General features: G+C 47.8%; 1 protein-coding gene across 1 annotated transcript in view; it reads left to right on the forward strand.

Annotated features, from left to right (window-relative positions):
• Window positions 1-11156: 11156 nt before the first annotated feature.
• LOC141259390 (cytochrome P450 2J2-like) overlaps window positions 11157-23388 on the forward strand; it is a 155980-nt gene continuing 143748 nt past the window's right edge. Inside the window, exons 1-2 of the mRNA XM_073675298.1 lie at window positions 11157-11380; window positions 12244-12436. Coding sequence (XP_073531399.1) covers window positions 12269-12436 — 168 coding nt within the window. The 5' untranslated portion in view covers window positions 11157-11380; window positions 12244-12268. The remainder of the gene's footprint in view (window positions 11381-12243; window positions 12437-23388) is intronic.

A 23388-nucleotide genomic window follows, 5' to 3' on the forward strand; every position in this document is an offset into this window, starting at 1 on the left:
GCCTGGTCAGTCCTTGAGCAGATGGGATCTCCCCTGGCCAGGCGTAGTTGTAGGCCTCCCAAGCTGACTGTACTCTTCTGGCTACCTTGCTAGAAGCTGATGTAAGTAGCCCACGTCCCTGAGTGTACCGTGTGGTGCTCACCCGTATGGCCGGTGACTCGGGCTTCTGGGCCAGGGGACCTGAAATCCCCTGCCTGACGGATTCTGCTGCTGGGTAGAAGTTAGTCCCCACAGCCTCGGACTCCGGGTCCGGTAAAGAATCTTCTTAGTCAGGGCGAGCTCTTTAGCTGCCAGCCCCTGACTCCTTGTGACTCTGCTGCTTCCTATGCTGCTCTTGTCTCTACTCTTCCTGGACTCACTAACCCTGCCTCAGCCCCGGGTTTATACAGGGGAAGTTCTTCCCCTCCCAAGGCTGGGCAGGAGGTGTGGCATGCACAGGATCCCTGACCAAAGGACCTCCCACCTGCTCTCAGACGTAATATCTCTATCACTGTGACAACCAGACCCCTGGGGTGTCACATTACCATTATAGATTATATCGTTTGGATTTAAACTTTCTTAAAAAGGCTGCTGCTACTGGATACCTGTGCTTTCATCGTGTCATCTGACGTCTAGAGGATCATGCACTGTGGCAACAGACTATACTGGCTGGAGATATGAAATCTGTGGGCCAACCAAAAGTTGGGAGACAGTGAGTATGGCCTGATACAAAGTCAGTGGAACTTCTGAACCCAGATTGGGAACTTAAGGACTGAGAGAACTGTATTTTGGCCATATACCTGGAATTGCTTTATTACCATGGCTGTGATCAATAAAATATTGTTGCATCGCTAACCTGCCTAGGTGATTACTTAAAACCCACAACCTCAGATCTTTACAAGTGGTGGCAGGGGTGGGATCACCTATCTCTAGACAGCATACCAGTGAAAGTTACTGAGAGGTGACTTGGCAGAAGAGATGGCAGACTCCATCTACAAGAGGCACAAGAAGGAGGAGCTGAGAGCCCTTTGCTCTGAGAGAGAACTAGAGTGGTTGCCGGAGGACAATCGGGCGACCCTAATGCAACGCTTGTACGATTGGGACCAGGAACAACCACATGAGGAGGTCAGTTCAGACGTGGATGAGGGACAACAGCCAAGGGCTGCCATCCAGATGGAGGATCGACCAACTGAGTTGAGTCGGATGCTGGACGCGCTAGGAGATCGGGCAACGGAGATAGAGTGGACGGCAATGTTAAGCAAATATCTGGGTGTGCATGTAGCAGTACCCCAACCCGCCGCATTGCAGAGAACAGTGGATAACAAGAGAGAGGGGCCCGCATCTTTAAGGTACCGGGATATACCACAGTTCAATGAGGACACCTCGGATATTGATGAACATTTCCGGTTATTTGAGAACCTCTGTCTGCTGCATGAGGTGTCAGTCAGTGACTGGCCAAGATTTTTGAGCATTGGCCTGACCGGAAAAGCAAGAGAAGCTTTTAATAACTAGTCTTCTGGGGATCAGAGATGTTACTCTACCATTTGCAGCGCATTACTAGAGAGGTATGCTGTCACGCCGGAAACCTACCGGAGGAAGTTTCGGGAGACTGACAAGCCCGCTGCACGCACACATCGGGAGTTTGCCAACACACTACGTACGGCATGCACTCGCACTCGGTGGATAGAAGGACTGGGAGCTCGGGAAGCAGAACATGTAATGGATATAGTCATGCTGGAACAATTTATGTCCAAACTCCCAGGTGATTTAAAAGAATGGGTGGCAGATGGAAAACCCCTCAGCCTGGATGAGGCTGCAAGATTGGCTGATGATTGGTCTGCTAATCGACCAGGGTAACATGGAAGTACAGCCCCAATCAGTTGGGAACAGGAGCTTACAGGGAGGCCATTGAAACCCATGGACTGGCCAGAGGAGGAATGGCAGGGAGTTCGGACTTCACAAAGAGGGGGAGGTTGCCCAAGCCCCCAAGTATGGCCCATGTTGGGGCGAGGAGGGCTTAACTTCCATAACTGTGGACGCATGGGACACTTTGCCAAGGAATGTCAGAAACGTTCTAGGCCACATCATCTTCGTCCCAAACCTGTGAACACTGTGCTGCAATGGGGCTGGAATGCTGAGGGAGAGAGGATCCCACTACCCCAACCGGAAGCAGAAGAGGCATATGTGGTACAAGGAGAAGTGTCCCGGACTAGATGGAACACCTCAGAGTCTATTAACCAGCATCTGCAGCCGGTCTGGGTAGAGGGCGTGGAGGCTGTGGGGCTCCGTGACTCTGGTGCCTCAGTCACATTGATAAAAGACCATTTAGTACCAGACCAATGTATTGTCCCCGGCAGCCGTATGTTAGTCAATATAGCCGGAGGAGAAACTTTGAACATTCGGAGGGCCCGACTACATTTAGACTGGGGTCACAGTAATGGAATGGTGGATGTAGGAGTAGTGCGGCACCTACCAGTAGATGTGTTGCTGGGAAACAATCTGGGAGCAGGATTGGTACTGGGCCAATTTCGTAACCGGAAGCCAAGGACCGGTTCACACTGCATCGGCCGATAGGGAAAGGAGCAATATCAACATATCCGTGGTGAGTGAGACACAAAATGCAATGACTGTCACAATGAAGGAATGTAATCTGGGGGAGGTAAATTACATCAGGTAGGAAGTCCAGGGACTTCGGGACACTGGATCTATCATCACCCTGGTCAGCCCAGATACTGTCCCCCCAGAGCTCCCTTTACCAGGCCGCCAAGTGACCATCCCCCTAACTGGGTGTCAGCACTCTGGGGTTGGTCGTAATGGATACAAGTTTGGTTCTCATTGGGCACATGGGGAGTTTCCCAGGACAAACCGGGGATCAGGGGGGGATATGGAAAACCCCGCAGAAGGGACAGACCAGGGGATCCAGAAAACTAAATAGAGAGTCCTTGTCTCAGGGCTTCCCGCATGGGGAAGTTGGCAGGATCTGAAAGACCATATGAGAGAAGCTGGAGATGTCTATTACACTGACGTATACCAGGGTGGAATGGGGACTGTGGAGTATATTCGCAAGGACGACATGGAATATACTTTGAGGAAACTGGATGATACAAAGTTTCGTTCTCATTAAGACGAGACCTCTTACATTCGTGTCCGTGCTGAAAAAGTGGGGGAGGTATGTGAGGAGCTGCCCATTTACTAAAGACTATGATACTTTTCCAGCAATAGAGCACCATTTTTGTCAATATTATTATTGTGTTTTATTAGTAATTTACTTGTTATGTTTTATATAGTTCTGCTAACTTGTCAGTATGTGCACTAGATTCACTTGTAAAATGTCCAGCATTACACTAATCTGTATCTCAGCATATTTGTATCTCAGGAGTATCTAACCATTGTTCCAACAGCCAATAATCTAATTATGTGTGTGTAGATTGTAGACACAGTGGAGCTGTCACCACAGGGAGTCTTACATACAGTCTCAGATGAAGGCTTCTAGAATATTCTTCATTGTTTTAGCGAACAGTGAATGTTTAAAGGGGAGGGTGTGATCACTTCTGACTTGGGAGGGGACTGATCTGAGTGGGAGAAAGTGGAGACATGTTTTAGAGAGTTGTGTGGAAGGATTGAAGGAAGAGGATGGAGACCGTGGACTTGGAAGGATGGATAAACATGTTACCATTATGGATTATGTTGTTTGGATTTAAACTTTCTTAAAAGGACTGCTGCTACTGGATACCTGTGCTTTCATCGTTTTATCTGCCGTCTAGAGGATCATGGACTGTGGCTACAGACTATACTGGCTGGAGATACGAAATCTGTGGGCCAACCAAAAGTTAGGAGACAGTGAGTATGGCCTGATACAAAGCCAGTGGAACTTCTGAACCCAGATTGGGAACTTAAGGACTGAGAGAACTGTATTTTGGCCATATACCTGGAATTGCTTTATTACCATGGCTGTGATCAATAAAATATTGTTGCATCGCTAACCTGCCTAGGTGATTACTTAAAACCCACAACCTCAGATCTTTACAAGTGTTGGCAGGGGTGGGATCACCTATCTCTAGACAGCATACCAGTGAAAGTTACTGAGAGGTGACTTGGCAGAAGAGATGGCAGACTCCATCTACAAGAGGCACAAGAAGGAGGAGCTGAGAGCCCTTTGCTCTGAGAGAGAACTAGAGTGGTTGCCGGAGGACAATCGGGCGACCCTAATGCAACGCTTGTATGATTGGGACCAGGAACAACCACATGAGGAGGTCAGTTCAGATGTGGATGAGGGACAACAGCCAAGGGCTGCCATCCAGATGGAGGATCGACCAACTGAGTTGAGTCGGATGCTGGACGTGCTAGGAGATCGGGCAACGGAGATAGAGTGGACGGCAATGTTAAGCAAATATCTGGGTGTGCATGTAGCAGTACCCCAACCCGCCGCATTGCAGAGAACAGTGGATAACAAGAGAGAGGGGCCCGCATCTTTAAGGTACCGGGATATACCACAGTTCAATGAGGACACCTCGGATATTGATGAACATTTCCGGTTATTTGAGAACCTCTGTCTGCTGCATGAGGTGTCAGTCAGTGACTGGCCAAGATTTTTGAGCATTGGCCTGACCGGAAAAGCAAGAGAAGCTTTTAATAACTAGTCTTCTGGGGATCAGAGATGTTACTCTACCATTTGCAGCGCATTACTAGAGAGGTATGCTGTCACGCCGGAAACCTACCGGAGGAAGTTTCGGGAGACTGACAAGCCCGCTGCACGCACACATCGGGAGTTTGCCAACACACTACGTACGGCATGCACTCGCACTCGGTGTATAGAAGGACTGGGAGCTCGGGAAGCAGAACATGTAATGAATATAGTCATGCTGGAACAATTTATGTCCAAACTCCCAGGTAATTTAAAAGAATGGGTGGCAGATGGAAAACCCCTCAGCCTGGATGAGGCTGCAAGATTGGCTGATGATTGGTCTGCTAATCGACCAGGGTAACATGGAAGTACAGCCCCAATGAGTTGGGAACAGGAGCTTACAGGGAGGCCATTGAAACCCATGGACTGGCCAGAGGAGGAACGGCAGGGAGTTCGGACTTCACAAAGAGGGGGAGGTTGCCCAAGCCCCCAAGTATGGCCCATGTTGGGGCTAGGAGGGCTTAACTTCCATAACTGTGGACGCATGGGACACTTTGCCAAGGAATGTCAGAAACGTTCTAGGCCACATCATCTTCGTCCCAAACCTGTGAACACTGTGCTGCAATGGGGCTGGAATGCTGAGGGAGAGAGGATCCCACTACCCCAACCGGAAGAAGAAGAGGCATATGTGGTACAAGGAGAAGTGTCCCGGACTTGATGGAACACCTCAGAGTCTATTAACCAGCATCTGCAGCCGGTCTGGGTAGAGGGCGTGGAGGCTGTGGGGCTCCGTGACTCCGGTGCCTCAGTCACATTGATAAAAGACCATTTAGTACCAGACCAATGTATTGTCCCCGGCAGCCGTATGTTAGTCAATATAGCCGGAGGAGAAACTTTGAACATTCGGAGGGCCCGACTACATTTAGACTGGGGTCACAGTAATGGAATGGTGGATGTAGGAGTAGTGCGGCACCTACCAGTAGATATGTTGCTGGGAAACAATCTGGGAGCAGGATTGGTACTGGGCCAATTTCGTAACCGGAAGCCAAGGACCGGTTCACACTGCATCGGCCGATAGGGAAAGGAGCAATATCAACATATCCGTGGTGAGTGATACACAAAATGCAATGACTGTCACAATGAAGGAATGTAATCTGGGGGTGGTAAACTACATCAGGTAGGAGGTCCAGGGACTTCGGGACACTGGATCTATCATCACCCTGGTCAGCCCAGATACTGTCCCCCCAGAGCTCCCTTTACCAGGCCGCCAAGTGACCATCCCCCTAACTGGGTGTCAGCACTCTGGGGTTGGTCGCAATGGATACAAGTTTGGTTCTCATTGGGCACATGGGGAGTTTCCCAGGACAAACTGGGGATCAGGGGTGGATATGGAAAACCCTGCAGAAGGGACAGACCAGGGGATCCAGAAAACTAAATAGAGAGTCCTTGTCTCAGGGCTTCCCCCATCGGGAAGTTGGCAGGATCTGAAAGACCATATGAGAGAAGCTGGAGATGTCTATTACACTGACATATACCAGGATGGAATGGGGACTGTGGAGTATATTCGCAAGGACGACATGGAATATACTTTGAGGAAACTGGATGATACAAAGTTTCGTTCTCATTAAGACGAGACCTCTTACATTCGTGTCCGTGCTGAAAAAGTGGGGGAGGTATGTGAGGAGCTGCCCATTTACTAAAGACTATGATACTTTTCCAGCAATAGAGCACCATTTTTGTCAATATTATTATTGTGTTTTATTAGTGATTTACTTGTTATGTTTTATATAGTTCTGCTAACTTGTCAGTATGTGCACTAGATTCACTTGTAAAATGTCCAGCATTACACTAATCTGTATCTCAGGATATTTGTATCTCAGGAGTATCTAACCATTGTTCCAACAGCTAATAATCTCATTATGTGTGTGTAGATTGTAGACACAGTGGAGCTGTTACCACAGGGAGTCTTACATACAGTCTCAGATGAAGGCTTCTAGAATATTCTTCATTGTTTTAGCGAACAGTGAGTTTAAAGGGGAGGGTGTGATCACTTCTGACTTGGGAGGGGACTGATCTGAGTGGGAGAAAGTGGAGATATGTTTTAGAGAGTTGTGTGGAAGGATTGAAGGAAGAGGATGGAGACCGTGGACTTGGAAGTATGGATAAACATGTTACCATTATGGATTATGTTGTTTGGATTTAAACTTTCTTAAAAGGACTGCTGCTACTGGATACCTGTGCTTTCATCGTTTTATCTGCCGTCTAGAGGATCATGGACTGTGGCTACAGACTATACTGGCTGGAGATACGAAATCTGTGGGCCAACCAAAAGTTGGGAGACAGTGAGTATGGCCTGATACAAAGCCAGTGGAACTTCTGAACCCAGATTGGGAACTTAAGGACTGAGAGAACTGTATTTTGGCCATTTACCTGGAATTGCTTTATTACCATGGCTGTGATCTATAAAATATTGTTGCATTGCTAACCTGCCTAAGTGATTACTTACAACCCACAACCTCATATCTTTACAGTATGGAATGACCTACAGGGATGGAAGCGTAAAAAACACTGTTGTGGAGTAAAACAGCTTTGAGACTTCTTTTTGAAGAATCTATAAAAAGACGCAATTGCACTGAATCATATTGGATTTTCAATTGACCCATCAAACCTTCGACATTGATTCAATAAACCAGCTTGTCTTCCTGGACAAAGTAAGGAACGAACTCCTTTTCACGATGTCTGAACCATGAAAAAGACACTCCTGGTAACAATAATTTCCCGCTTTTGAGCCTTGATCCGGGTAACTCAGCGGTATCTTTGGGAAGATTCAAGTTTCTTACTAAATCCTTCATCTCCTCATGGGAAAAAAAATGTTGGGCTTGTATCATCTTCAAAGTCAGAACTTGATTCATCATCTGGTTCAGGTATGATTTCACCTTCATTGGAGCTAGGCATCCAAGGTAGCAGGGGCCTTGGGTACTGGTATATCTGTGCCATGGGGGATAGGACGAATTGCTGAGTGAAGATTGGGGTATTAAATTGAATGCTTCCATTTAGAATTATACCCTTTCACATTTCAAGAACAAAAGGAACAGTTTTCACTATGGTTCTTTTGCTCTCGCCATACCATAGGAATCCCATAATGGAAGGCTTTTTTCTTACCCGTGAACCAATTTTGGAGGTCTTCAACATACCGTTTGCACACTTTGAGGCACCCACACTTTATCTTGATCTCCAAGTTTTAGTCCCAAGTATACTTTTTCACGAAGTCTGTAATATTCAGCTGTTGACTCAACACTGTATATTCACCGCAAATGAAACAGAAACGGTCAGGCGAATTAATACACTTCCGCAAAGCCATAATGCTAATTTGGGGAAACACGGTTGATGAATTAAATTCCGATGCAAGTTTCTTGACAGCATAAGGACCTTTCATTTTGTCACTAACCACCTGACTGCCACCAGCTAATCACTCAGTTCCTATTGATGTTAATGGGGAAATAAAATAAGCTGCCTGCCGATTATTCACACCAGAGTTTTCAGAAGAACCTATAGGTTTGTGGCAAGTCCTGACGTTTAGGATTTTTTTTCAATATTGTTTTTGTTATCAAGACACCAAAATACATGGAAATTATATGAAAATAATCAAACAGCTTTTTAGTCGCAGACCTGTGAATTAGTAATTAGGACAGCAATTGGGCTGTGCTTTGCTGTGCACTCCCTTGATCATCTCTCCTTGTGTCATCCCCTTAGATTACATTTTTTTAATTTTATAATTTTTATTTCTTTCATTCTTTGCCATTAGGGTTGATGACGATATGACAACATCTAATATATATAATTGTCTTATCCCATCTGTCTTTCTGTCTGTCTGTCCTTCTGTCCAGGAAATCCCGCGTCGCTGATTGGTCCGGCCGTGGCCAATCAGCGATGCAGGATTTCAGAAAAAGATGGCGGCCGTTAGCGGCTCATCTGCCACATGGAGGTCAGCGGCGATGCAGCCGGGAGAACTACCCCTACCGGCAGCGCCGCTGATCTCCATGCGGCTACCGTCGGGAGATCAGTGGCTAGGGCCGCTGATCTCCCGACGCAAGTGTGAAGGGAGGACCGGGGAGCGGCGCCACCGGTCGGGATACTTCTGCTGCGAGCAGCCGCTCATCTCCCAGCTGCTCGCAGCGGAAGTACCCGCACACGCAGCAGCGCTCCCGGGCCCACAATAATACGACGCTGATTGGTCGCGGCCGCCGGCCACGACCAATCAGCGATATTAGCGCCAACTTTAAACACTGCTCTGCATAGAGGTCAGCGGCGATGCAGCCGAAGTACCCCGACCGGCGGCGCCACTGACCTACATGCGGCTACCATCAGGAGATCAACGGCTAGGGCCGCTGATCTCCCGACGGCAAGTGTGAAGGGAGGACCGGGAAGCGGCGCCGCCGGTCGGGATACTTCTGCTGCGAGCAGCCGGTCATGTCCCGGCCGCGACCAATCAATGATATCGGCGCCAAATTTAAACACCGATTTGCTGATTGGTCGCGGTTGCCGGCCGCGACCAATCAGCGATATTGGTGCCAAATTTAAACACCGCTGTGCTGATTGGTCGTGGCCGCCGGCCGCTACCAATCAACGATATTGGCGCCAACTTTAAACACCGTTCTGCACAGAGGTCAGCGGCGATGCAGCCAAAGTACCCCGACAGGCGGCGTCGCTGACCTCCATGCGGATACCGTCAGGAGATCAGCGGATAGAGCCGCTTATCTCTCGACGGCAAGTGTGAAGGGAGGACCGGGGAGCGGCGCCACCGGTCGGGATACTTCTTCAGCGAGCAGCCAGTCATGTCCCGGCTGCTCGCAGTAGAAGTACCCGCACAGGCAGCACCGCTCCCCGGTCCTCACTAATAAGATTCGCTGATTGGTCGCGGCCACCAGCCGCGAACAATCAGCAATATTGTCACCAAATTTAAATACCAATTTGCTGATTGGACGCTTCCGCGACCAATCAGCAATTTTGGCGCCAAATTTAAACACCGCTCTGCTCATTGCGTCTGGTGTACCGCATACATATTCTAGAATACCCGATGTGTTTGAATCGGGCCACCATCTAGTATTCAATATAACGACCTAATGTTATCAAATTCTGTGTAGTACCTGTAGGTTGAACATGCTCCCTATACTCCTGTATAAAATCCTTGAGGGGTGTAATTTCTAAAATGGGGTCACTTGAGGGGGATTTCTTCTTCTGTTTAGGTACTTTAGGGGCCCTGCAAATGCGACATGGTGCCCACAATCCATTTCAGCCAAATTTGTGTTCTAAAATTCAATTATTGCCCCTTAAGTTCCGAGCCCTGTTGGTTGTCCAAACGAAACTTATTGACTACATGTGGGGTATCGCTGCACTTGGAAGAGAGTAGGTAACAAACTGTGGTGTTCACTTTTTGGTATTACCTCTTGCAGAAATGAAAAAATTGGTGCTAAAGCAATATTTTAGAGGTAAAATAAAAAAAAATGTTCATTCCACTTTGCATTAAAACCTGAAGGGTTAAAAAAAATCCTGACAACAGTTTTGAAGTATTTGAGGGGTTCAATTTTTAAAATGGTATCACTTTTGGGGAATTTCCAATATATAGGCCACGCAAAGTCCATTGAAATTTTAACCGGTCAGTAAAGAAACAGGTTTTCATAAATTTGTTGAAAAAATGAGAAATTGCTGCTAAACTTTTAACCCTTCTAACATCCTAACAAAATAAAATGACGTTTGAAAAATGATGCAGATGTAAAGTAGACATAAGGAAAATGCTATTTATTAATTATTTTGTACTGCACGACTGACTGGTTTAAGGATATAAAGATTGAAAGTTTGAAAATTGCAATTTTCTTTTTTTCATTTTTAGAAAAAAAATTGCGATATTTTCACAAATAAAGTCATGTCGAACAAATTTTACCACTTTCATGAAGTACAATATGTCTTGAACAAACAAACACAATCAGTGGGACACGATGAAGTGTTCTAGAGTTATTATCCCATAAAATGACACTGGTCAGATTTCTAAAATTTAGCGCAGTCATTAAGGTCAAAATTAGCTTGGTCACTAAGGGGTTAAATGTTGTGCTCTTGTTTCAGTAACTCATTTGTAAACCTGCCTGAAGAAGGAGCCTCTGTGCTCTTAAAGCTGACAAACATAATTCTTCTGGTTAGCCAATAAAGGTATCACTCCTAGAATACTTTTTTCATTTTTGGGCATAAAAGTATTTATATAGATTTTTCTGGCTAACACTGGACCACAATATAATTGAGCATTTACTGCAATTTTTCGGAGCCAAAGTCAAAAAAGGGAGGAAAAGAAGGCAAAGAATTGTGCTGGATTAGCACAAGCAAGTTTTTTGTCAGTATCCAGTGGATTGTCTTTTTTGTTTGCTTATTTTTCATTCAAACACTATGATGCTCTAGGCACTGCTGAGGCTGAATAATGCCTAATTAAAAACCTGTTTACACTTGCCATTGTTTGCATATTTCTGCTCCCAATCAGTGGCATAGTTGGTTCATATAAATGACACTTGATATTGCTCCACCTGTGCACATCTAGGTTCTGGTGTGGACTGTTTCCTAAGACTTATGTGCTCTGCTTAGCTGTATAGAGCATCCTTTGCTGTGCCAGAATTTGTAATGTATGCTCCTGTCATTTTAGTTCTGCAGTCATAGTTGATCTGAGCTGAATCCAGCTCCTGTGGGCACTGGTCGGACTGCAGCTTGCAATTTTCCCCCATCTCCAGGATCTGGGTGAGTCTGTATATTCTATGTGATGTGTATACAGCAGAGGTTCAGTGTATCCTATCGGATGTACACAGCAGTCACAATGTATACTATGTGATGTATATACAGCAATCTCAGCGTATCCTATGTGATGTATATAAAGCAGTCTCGGTTTATGCTACTTGTGTATATACAGCAGTCTCAGTGTATTCTATGTGATCTATATACAGCAATGTCTCAGTGTATCATATGTAAATTATAAACAGCAGTCTTAGTGTATTCTATGTGATGCTTACACAGCAGTCTCTGTATCCTATGCAATGTATGTACAGCAGTCTCAGTGTATCCCACCAATAACTCTGTATTGGTATTTTTATTGTTTTCTATGCATGCAAGTCTATGGGCATATAAATATTACTCCTCAACAACCTGTTTAAAGGGTTATCTAAAGTTTGTAACTCATAGATAAGGGTTAATTTGCCAATTGCTGGGGGTCTGACCACTGGAACCCCCATCAATCCTTAGAACCTGAGGCATGTGAATGGAGCAGTGGTTGATCATGCATACATCCACTCTGTATGGATCGGTGGGGGTTCCAACAGTCAGACCCCCAGATATTGAGAAGTTATCACCTATATCCCATGCATAATCCCATAGTGGTAGCTCTTAGGACCAGAAATAGAATATAATTCTTTCAGAGGTATTTGGTGCAGTAGTCTACATTCAATGTTTATATACAGATGATGTATATCTGAATGCTGTAGAACAGGGGTGCATAATGTTTATTTTTTTGAGGGCCAATTGCTAAATATGCACAATTTTAAAACATTGCAATTTTAAACAGTAATACATTCATTTTATGTTCCCTTTAACTATTTTAATGATTCTAGATATCAATTTGTTAACCCTAAAAGGATGGATATTATCTGGTTACTTCTGGTTCTACTGTTGGGTCTCCTCAGTATTCAGTTTATGAAACTTCGTCAATCTGCTGCTTTACTGCCCCCTGGACCCACTCCGCTACCTTTCTTTGGAAATCTTTTCACAATCAAATTTCAGCTTCATCATAGGACTCTAATGAAGGTACTTGTGGAATGAGTCAATATATCATTGCTTGTATTACTTTTTATCCTAGAAGTATCTTATTTTTTTCAAAATTATTATTTTTTTAAATCCATCTCAATATGGCTGTAAAATCCTAATATTAAAATGTGCATTTTAGGAGTCCATTTAAAGATTGAGAGCACTCACAAATCTGTGTATTCAATCTCCGTCCACCCAGCCTGATTTATAGCTGCAGCTTGTACTGAACTATGTGAGAATTCAGCAGCAGGAAGGAGGGACGGACAATCAGCTGTCAATCTAGCTAGTTGGGCAGGGATTGAGTTTAAAAAGTAAATTGTTTTAATTTTTATTTTCAAAAATCAATTGTACAAGTGGAAATATGAATATACCTGTATGTTATTAGAAAAGTTTTCTTCTTTCTCCTCCTGGACTGATCATTCACTCTCGATTTACTGGCAAATCCACCTGCATTGAAGACACGGATTTTCATTGCACTTGATGACAGATGCAATAATTAAATGAAGCAAGAGACACAGAGGCAGAAACAAACATTTTCACTTGAATCTATAGGTACACTATAAGCTTTCAAAAAGGATTATACAGCCATGCTGACAGATTTTCAAACTAATGACACCAGCCTCATCAGGTCAAATGCTCTACTCAATAAAGTATGCCTGTTGTATTTTTATGCCTTGTGATAGATTCACTATTTTTTAACCACTTAAAGACCAAGCGATTTTTCATTTTTGCATTTTTGCTTTTTCCTCCCTTATTCCAAGAGCCATAACTTTTTTATTTTTCCATCAACTTAGCCATATGAGGGCTTTTTTTTATTGTGGGACGAGTTGTACTTTTAAGCGACATCATCGATTTATTATGTGATGTTTTGGAAATCAGGTGAAAAAAATCTTAAGTGTGGCAAAATAGCAAAAAAAAAGTGCAATTCAGCAATTTTTTTTTTGAGGGGGGGGGGGGGCTGGGTTTATCTACAGCGCTCCTGTCAGTACAATTATGGCAATACCAAGGATGCATAGTTTTAGTTTTATTTAAGGTGTTAAAAAAAAAATCTGAAATTTGTAAAGAAAAGAAATTGCTTGTGTCGCCATTTTCCAGGAGCCGCAACATTTAATTTTTTTGAAATATGGAACTATGTAATGGCTTGGCTTGTTTTTTGCACCCTGAGTGTTTTTATTGATACTAGTTTGGGGAAGATACAATGTTTTGATCGCCTGTTATTACATTTTTTGTGTTGTTGCTGCAGTCAAAATACCACAATTCTGACTATTTGATTTTTTTTCTCAATTTAATTTATTTTATATTTTGATAAATCAGACTTTTATGAATGCAACAATGTCAGATGTGTATTTTTTAAATTGTTGTATTCCTTAATTCTTAATGGGGAAATTGGGGGTGATTTGAACTTTATTTTTTTCAGATTTTTTAAAACTTTTATTTATTATGATTAACTGTATTTTTCAGTCCCCTTATGGGAATTGAACCTGCAGTCGTCTGACCGCTTGTGCTATATACACAACAATCCATGAGCTGGACACAGGAGTACTGTGATTTTAGGCCCAGAGGTCTGCTGCAGACCCCTGACTATCACAACAACCCATCGGTGTCCTTTGGGATTGCTAATTCGCAGTTGGAAAAGTGTTCCCCCTGCCAGCGCGCTGTAAATGCTGCTGTCACAGATTGATGTACCTTTATGCCCAAACCTTTAGTTTAACATGCATGATCCTGCTGACAGGTTTTCTTTAAAGGGAATCTGTCACTACAATCAACTCTTCTAAACCGTCTATATGGGTATGTAGGTCATAGTAAACTGGATAAAATGATACCTTGAGAATACCCCTAGCTTAACTCCTTTAAACGGAATCTGTCAGCAGGTTTTTGCTACCTCATCTGAGAGCAGCATAATGTAGGAAAAGAGTCCTTGATTCCAATGATGTATCACTTAGTTTACTGGGTGCAGCAGTTGTGACACAATGAGAGTTCTTAGATGTAGCATGGAGCATTGCTCAGAAAGCTAGCGCCGCTGACACCACAGCTTTCTATGTACATTGTCCATTGACAGTGAGCTGCTTATCAAAGGAGGGGTGTGGTAGGACGATTTGGCATTTGGCAGCTAGTCTGGGCAGTGATAATCTACTGGGGATAAAAGCAGCATTGTAAATAAACAGTACACTGCTCAATAAATGACTCATTGCTGAAATCTGTGTTTCAGCCGCTATCTCCTGCTGTCTTCTGATTAGGCAATGTTCACATGTCCAGTAATCATCCGTTAGAATGGATCCAGCAGTAATCCATTGACCAAAAAAGTTGTGCAACCAAACTGATTTCAACTGGATCCATTTTTTTAACATTGAAGACTATGAAAAACGGATCCTTTAAATAGCTATCCGTTTTCTTCCATTTGAAACTGATCCAGTAAGAAAAAATTCTGATCCTTTCCAAATGAACGAAAAATGAATGGCTTATTAACAGATCTGTTTTCCGTAGACTCCAATGTTAAAAAAACGGATCCAGATGAAATCAGTTTTTTTTTTTTTTAATTGGACAAAAAAGTTGTGTCTGCAAAACTTTTTTGTCAACAAATTGCTGCTGGATCCATTATAACGAATGATTACTGGACATGTGACTATGACGCGCCCCTGGGCCTGTGTCGCACTGCGGTGCGCACGCGGGAACTTACCCGGAGCCGGATCCGTGGAGGGTTGTAGTCTCGTGGCGGTGACCCGGTCCGTGCCCAGGGAGTCAAACTGGACGGCAGTCTATTAGTAGTAAATAGTTGATGACTACGCCACCCGTTGAGTGCAGCCAGGGAGCTGCTGCTGCGGGGCAGACCGCTGAGGCCGATGGTAGGATTATGCAGCGTGATAGTATAACCCCCAACGGGAGGGGTATGGCCTCAGGGCAGCCGACGTGGATGATGGGGGTAGCAGGAACCACTCAGAGACGGTACGGTGTAGTTCAGGGTCTTTACTGGTAACAACGATAGACCCTCCCGGAGTACTTGCTAGCGAACGGGGCCTGGTCAGTCCTTGAGCAGATGGGATCTCCCCTGGCCAGGCGTAGTTGTAGGCCTCCCAAACTGACCGTACTCTTCTGGCTACCTTGCTAGAAGCTGATGTAAGTAGCCCACGTCCCTGAGTGTACCGTGTGGTGCTCACCCGTATGGCCGGTGACTCGGGGCCTTCTAATGGCTTCCGCTCCACGATGGCGGTGCTGGTCCCACGCGTGTGACCGTGCCTTCGGGCTTCTGGGCCAGAGGACCTGAAATCCCCTGCCTGACGGATTCTGCTGCTGGGTAGGAGTTAGTCCCCACAGCCTCGGACTCCGGGTCCGGAAAGAAGTCTTCTTAGTCAGGGCGAGCTCTGCAGCTGCCAGCCCCTGACTCCTTGTGACTCTGCTGTTTCCTATGCTGCTTCTTGTCTCTACTCCACTTGTCTGACTCACCCTGCCTCAGCCCCGGGTTTATACAGGGGAAGTTCTTCCCCTCCCAAGACTGGGCAGGAGGTGTGGCATGCACAGGATCCCTGACCAAAGGACCTCCCACCTGCTCTCAGACATAACATTACATTACTGTGGAAAACCAGACCCCTGGGGTGCCACATTCCCCCCTAGTGAAATTTAGTACTCCGGGACTAAACACATTTAGAAAAACATAACAAGGCAAAAACATTAATAATACAATAAGAAAACATATAAAGATGGTTACGGCGTGTCCGCAACCGGGTGCAGTCTCTGAAGAAAGCAAGGTGTCCATTTCACCAACACAGGGAGACGTAACCAGGTAGGGGTCTGTCCTACCCCGAGTCCTTAACAGTCTCTAGTCCATCCTGGGTTACGCTCCAACTATGTACAAGGATTCCCGGTAAATCCACCAAGGATCCCTAAAAATAACTAGAAACACAAAATTATACACAAGCAACAAGACACAGAAAAACATAAATAAAACAATTTATACACTTCAAATTCTCCAGCGTGCGGGTAACTGGCCTCTAGTGGCCCGAGTGGACCTACGGAGCTGACTGTCTGGCCCTGAACTACAGGGTGTAGGAACTGTCAAGGGTAAACTGGGCAGCTGTCTACCGGCTCTTTGTCTCACTAGGGGTACGGCAGGCTCACTATAAGCAGAGGGTTGATTCTCCTGTTCTGCTTGTGTGGAGTCTTCTGCCTCCTGGACCGGCTGTTCTTCCAGCTCTACCCGTTGCTCCGTAGGTTCTTGGGATGATGGTTGGAGGAAGGTGAGTACGGGTACCACAACTGCACCATTGACTTGAGTCCAAGACTGAGGGAAGTCCCCGAGCACGGTACTAACCATATCTTCCCTTTCTTCCACGGGTCGATGGTCTTCTTGTTCCTCTTCAGGGTTCCTCAGTTGTTCGGGACACTTCTTCAGGTGGTCCCGGGATACAATGGCTGTGGTTTCCCCTCCGTCTTTACTGATGGTACAGACCTTCGGGTTCTCGTGGCTTGAGGGCAGTACGGTGTACGGGTCCTTCTCCCACTGGTCGTCCAACTTGTGGAGCCGTCTCTTCCTCTTCAAGACCTGCTCTCCGGGTACCAGGGGAACAGCGGGAGCATACTGGTTGTAAGTTTTCTCTTGTCTTTCCCTAGCCTGACAGAGACTTCGCTCCACGCTCTCCTGTACTCTCCGGTACTGCTGCTGCCTCTCTGTGTCCCAGTCTGTTTCTGGTGAAGTGTCCTCGGGGGTCAGGACTCCCATTTCCAGGTCAACAGGTAACTTACCAGGTCTTGCCCTCATTAGGTAAGCCGGGGTACAGTTGGTGGAACCTACCGGGATGTGGTTGTATAGGTCCACCAGATCGGGCAACTTTTCAGGCCACAGACTGCGTTCTTCCAGGGGCAACGTTTTTAGAAGATCCATTACCACCTGGTTCATTTTTTCACAAAGACCATTAGTCTGCGGATGGAAGGGTGTCGTCCTTATCTTCCGGCAGCCATACAGATTGCAGAATTCCTGAAAGACCTCCGCTTCAAAGGCAGGTCCCTGGTCCGTCAGCACTTGGTCCGGGTACCCGTGTGGACGGCAGAAGTGCTGCTGGAAGGCTCTAGCTGCTGTTTGAGCCGTTAAGTCCTTGACGGGGACGACAACCAAGAACCGGGAGTAATGATCCACGATGGTTAACGCGTAGACGTAGCCACTTCTGCTTGGGGTCAGTTTTACATGATCCAAGGCTACCAGTTCCAACGGTTGCCGGGTGACGATGGACTGCAGGGGAGTCTTCTGGCTGGCTCGGTCCTTCCTTCTCAGGTTGCACGGGCCACAATCTCTGCACCACTTCTCGATGGTTCCCCTCATGCCTACCCAGTGGAACCGCTCGCGCAGCAGGAACTCCAGCTTTTTCCACCCAAAGTGTCCAGCTCCGTCGTGGTATGCCTCCATCACCATGGCTGCGTCTCTTCGTGGCACCACTACTTGCCAGAGTAATTCATGCGTCCGGGAGTTAACCATTCTGCGGCACAACTTCCCTTTGTAAAGGAACAGTCGACTCTTCTCTGCCCATAGTTGTTTGGCTTCCTCCGGAGCGTCTGGTTCAAGGCGAGCCTCCGGCCGAGTCAGCATCTCCTTCACCAGTCGGACGGCAGGGTCGCTGTCTTGCGTTTCCGCCCAGTTGTAGTGGGGTAAGGGGTTCAACGTAGCAGCCTGCTTACTCCTTACCCGGTGGGAATACTGAATAGTCCCATGACGGTGGAACGCAGGGAGTTCAACTTCTTCCAGTCCCTCCGGATCTTCTCCTCCGTCCGGCAGGTTGGGCATCCTGGACAGGGCGTCCGCGTTGGTATTGGAGCGTCCTGCCCGGTATTTAATTGTGAACTCGTAGTTGGACAGACGGGCCATCCACCTCTGCTCCAGGGCACTGAGTCTTGCCGTGTCCAGGTGTGTCAGCGGGTTGTTATCCGTGTACACGGTGAACCGGGAAGAAGCGAGGTAATGCTTAAAGCGCTCAGTGATTGCCCATACTACGGCCAGGAACTCTAACTTAAATGAGCTGTAATTCTCGGGGTTCCTTTCGGTGGGTCGCAGTTTTCGGCTGGCGTAGGCGATTACTCGTTCCTTCCCCTGCTGGATCTGGGACAGTACGGCTCCTAGCCCGATGTTACTGGCGTCGGTGTAGAGGATAAAGGGCTGGCTATAATCCGGGTACGCCAGGATTTCGTCCCCCGTGAGGGCCATCTTCAGCTGGCGGAAGGACTCTTCTTCCAGCTCTTCCCATTTGAAGGGCGGCTTCTGGTTCTTGGCCTTCCGGGACTGGCCTATCAGGAGGTCCTGCATAGGTGCTGCCTTTTTGGTGAAACCGGGAATAAACCTTCGGTAGTAGCCTACCAACCCGAGGAACTGCCGCACTTCTTTTACGCTGGAGGGGCTTGGCCATTCCTTAATTGCGGTGATTTTATCAGGGTCGGGAGCCACTCCGTCAGCGCTCACTACGTGTCCCAGGTACTGCACCTTTGGTTTCAGGAGGTGACACTTGGAGGGTTTCACCTTTAGGCCGTAACTCGCCAGAGCCTCGAACACTTCCGCCAGGTGTTTCAGGTGGTCCTCATACGTCTTGGAATATACGATGACATCGTCCAGGTACAACAGGACCGTCTCGAAGTTTCTGTGGCCCAGACAACACTCCATTAGGCGTTGGAAGGTTCCTGGTGCGTTGCAGAGTCCGAACGGCATGCAGGTGAACTCGCTAAGTCCCATCGGGGTGGTGAATGCGGTCTTCTCCCGGTCTGCCTCTGCTACAGGAACCTGCCAGTACCCGCTAGTGAGATCCAAGGTAGAGAAGAAGTTAGCAGATCTTAACGCAGCCAATGACTCCTCTATCCTTGGTAAGGGGTACGCATCCTTGTGTGTGATACGGTTGATTTTCCGGTAATCTACACACATCCTCATGGTGTTGTCTTTCTTTTTGACTAAAACTAATGGGGCTGCCCAGGGGCTACAACTATCCCGGATTACCCCAGCCTCCTTCATGTCTCTAAGCATCCCCTTGGCGTGTTGGTAATGTGCAGGGGGTACGGGTCGATACCTCTCTTTTATGGGAGGATGATCTCCCGTGGGGATGCGATGTTCTACCCCCTTGACTCGCCCGAAGTCTAACGGGTGTTTACTAAACACTCTCTCATACTCTTGAACCACCCGATAGACTCCTTGTTTCTGATGTGAGGGAGTGGAGTCAGTACCCAGATGTAGTTGCTGACACCAGTCCTCCATGTCTTTCTTAGAGCCGTTACCTTCCTCCGGGTGAGATGGAGGCAAGGGTTCCACAGATTGTATAGAATTTTGATTAGTGATATATAATTTGGCTAGCGTGGCATACCGGGGCAGGTACACTTCCCTCTCCCCGATATTTATTATGCGAACGGGCACCCTCCCATGGCGTACATTGACGACCCCCCGTGCTGTCAAAATGGTGGGCCTACTGTCTGAGTAAACTGGTTCTACCATTGCCTGGTAATCTCTACCTCTCAGACCAATAGCTGCCCGGCACCAAATCATCATTTCACTTTTTGGGGGCATGGCAATAGGAAAAGGGTCACACATTCTTACGCTACCAATCTCACCGCCGGAGAGTTCCACTTGTTGCCGTTGCATCAGTGCCCGGATCTCTTTCTGGAGCACCCGCTGCTCGCCGGAGCTGGCATTCTTGGCAACCTGCTGTAAAAGGAAAATCACCTCTGCAAGACAATTTTCAATTACATTAGTTCCTAGAGTTATTTTTGGGTGACTCTCATGTTTATCAATATCTACAATGATCAGTCCCTGTGCGGCCAGTTCGACTCTACCAATTTTGATGGTCACCTCTTTAAATCCGATCTGTGGCACGGGCTGACCATTGCTGGATATGATACTCAAGTCGTCGTCGGGGTAGCGGGTAATATCCGAGTCATTCCAGTACTGCTTGAAGAGCACGTACGGGATGGTGGTGACCTGTGACCCGGTGTCCAGTAGGGCACTCATGGGAATGCCATCCAGTACCACAGGCAAGACTGGACGTCCTCCCACATATCTGTCGCGCCAGTTCGATGGGCCTGGTGATCTTTTTCCTGGGGGTTGGCCCTCTACCCCAGGTTGTGCCCGTTTAAAGAACAGTACCTTGCCATATGTCCGGGTTGATTGCAGCGGCGGCAGATGGGTCGTCCGTCCTCACTGTATCGGTCACTGGGTCTTCCTCTGGCCGGTGGGGTCCTCCTTGGTCGACGCCACGGGATGTCCTCCGGTCCGGATGCCAGCTGGATCTTCCCTGGGGTGGAAACCTGTAAAGACTGCACAGTTCGGGTTAGCGCAGCAACGCTCTTAGCTAGCTCTTGGACCTGATGGTGTAGGTCTGGAGCCGGGTCATTGTCCAGAGCCTGCGCATCAGCTCCCACAGGCCCTGCTGACAAGGGCGCCGCCTCCTGGTAGTAAGTGGTAGTGGGGCGTCTATGGGTCACAACGCCACCTGGTGCCGGTTCTCGGAGCACCCGGATGGCTCTGTCCTTGAACTGTGCAAAGTCCAGATGGGGATCCTGTAAGGCCATTGCCCGCAACTGGGTTCGGTGGGCATTGCAATATAAACCCTCTATAAATTGTTCAGTCAACAGCCTGTCCTCGTTTCCCACCCCATCAGGGTCGGTCTGCTTAATGGCCCTCAGGGCCTCTTGTAGGTTTAGTGCATAGTCCCTTATACTCTCATGCGCTCGCTGCTTGCACCCGTAGAATCTAAGCTTAATCTCGGCTGAGGTGCGGGTATCAAAGGTGTCCTTCAGCCGGGTTAGTATCCCTGCGACAGTCTTCCTCCCAGGTGGCCAGGATTTTACTTCCCTTTTGGCTGCCCCAGTTAGTTGGGCCACCAGGATGCTCACTTTTTGCTCTTCTGTGAGGGGGTACACCTGGAAGAGGCTATCCAGCTTTTCTCTAAAGTCATGCAGGGTATGTGACTCCCCTGAGTACTGGGGTAGCCAAGCTGCTCCCGGGATATAGGGCATGGTGAAGGGCATAACTGCAGCAGCGGTGGCGCTGGCGGGGGTTGAGGCAGCGAAGCTCTCTTCCGTATCCGACATCTTCCTCCCCCCTAGTGGACCGTGGCCTACCTTGCGATGATCCTCTTCCGTAGGCCGCGGCTCCGCAGTGGATCGTCAGGGTTGAGGACCTTCCGTCGCGCTCCTGTGACGTCGGCGTCTGCTGGGCTCCTTCCAGGACCTTACGCAACGTCCGGACGTGAGGCGGGGCTTCAGTTCTCGCGCGCTTTCGGAGTCCACGCCCCTCTTCTTCCCGCGCGGCGTCCTCAAGATGGCGTCCAATGGCGGGAAAACTCCACGGATGGCGGGAAGAAGGTCGAAGATGGCGGGAAAACTTCGCGGATGGCGGGAAGAAGGTAGAAGATGGCGCCGGATGGCGGGAAACCTCCACGGATAGCGGGAATCTTCACCACTGGTAAGTTTGAACAGTCTTTGCTTTTCAGGCACGCAGTACCCGGTGGTTGCGGGCACGAAATCCTGCCGACTACGCCAAAGTTGACGCGCCCCTGGGCCTGTGTCGCACTGCGGTGCGCACGCGGGAACTTACCCGGAGCCGGATCCGTGGAGGGTTGTAGTCTTGTGGCGGTGACCCGGTCCGTGCCCAGGGAGTCAAACTGGACGGCAGTCTATTAGTAGTAAATAGTTGATGACTACGCCACCCGTTGAGTGCAGCCAGGGAGCTGCTGCTGCGGGGCAGACCGCTGAGGCCGATGGTAGGATTATGCAGCGTGATAGTATAACCCCCAACGGGAGGGGTATGGCCTCAGGGCAGCCGACGTGGATGATGGGGGTAGCAGGAACCACTCAGAGACGGTACGGTGTAGTTCAGGGTCTTTACTGGTAACAACGATAGACCCTCCCGGAGTACTTGCTAGCGAACGGGGCCTGGTCAGTCCTTGAGCAGATGGGATCTCCCCTGGCCAGGCGTAGTTGTAGGCCTCCCAAACTGACCGTACTCTTCTGGCTACCTTGCTAGAAGCTGATGTAAGTAGCCCACGTCCCTGAGTGTACCGTGTGGTGCTCACCCGTATGGCCGGTGACTCGGGGCCTTCTAATGGCTTCCGCTCCACGATGGCGGTGCTGGTCCCACGCGTGTGACCGTGCCTTCGGGCTTCTGGGCCAGAGGACCTGAAATCCCCTGCCTGACGGATTCTGCTGCTGGGTAGGAGTTAGTCCCCACAGCCTCGGACTCCGGGTCCGGAAAGAAGTCTTCTTAGTCAGGGCGAGCTCTGCAGCTGCCAGCCCCTGACTCCTTGTGACTCTGCTGTTTCCTATGCTGCTTCTTGTCTCTACTCCACTTGTCTGACTCACCCTGCCTCAGCCCCGGGTTTATACAGGGGAAGTTCTTCCCCTCCCAAGACTGGGCAGGAGGTGTGGCATGCACAGGATCCCTGACCAAAGGACCTCCCACCTGCTCTCAGACATAACATTACATTACTGTGGAAAACCAGACCCCTGGGGTGCCACAACTATAGCCTTTCATACCAAAACCCTGCTGACAGATTACCTTAAAGGTTTCCTTCATACAGAAATGCCTTTGCTGTGTGTTTTCTCCTTTAATTTATTTCTGCAATCATTTTTGTGTGGCTTTTCTTATATTGTCTCATCAGTATTTTGTACCTCTGTTGCCGCCATCTTTGTTATATGGGTTTGCTGCATCCTGAGTGCATTTATTCTTAGATCTGGGCAGATAAACACTGTTGATCTTTTTTGGTGTGTTTTTTCTTGAATTTTGGGGTAATTTTCATTTATTTAGTGTTAGGACTCGCAAGCATGAGGACCCTTGACTAGGGTTGCGAGCTTACGTATTTTGGCCAAAATATCGACCTCATATATTATATATATATGTATCTTTTGCACCTTTTTATTCCAGGGTGCAGCCAGGCCCATCAGTGTTGGCATTGCAAACTAGGGTGTCTGTCTGTCCTCATGGGGTGCACTCATAT

Source organism: Phyllobates terribilis, unplaced genomic scaffold, assembly GCF_046119375.1.
Source record: "Phyllobates terribilis strain yellow unplaced genomic scaffold, ASM4611937v1 Scaffold_3__8_contigs__length_932513732, whole genome shotgun sequence".
NCBI lineage: Eukaryota > Metazoa > Chordata > Amphibia > Anura > Dendrobatidae > Phyllobates > Phyllobates terribilis.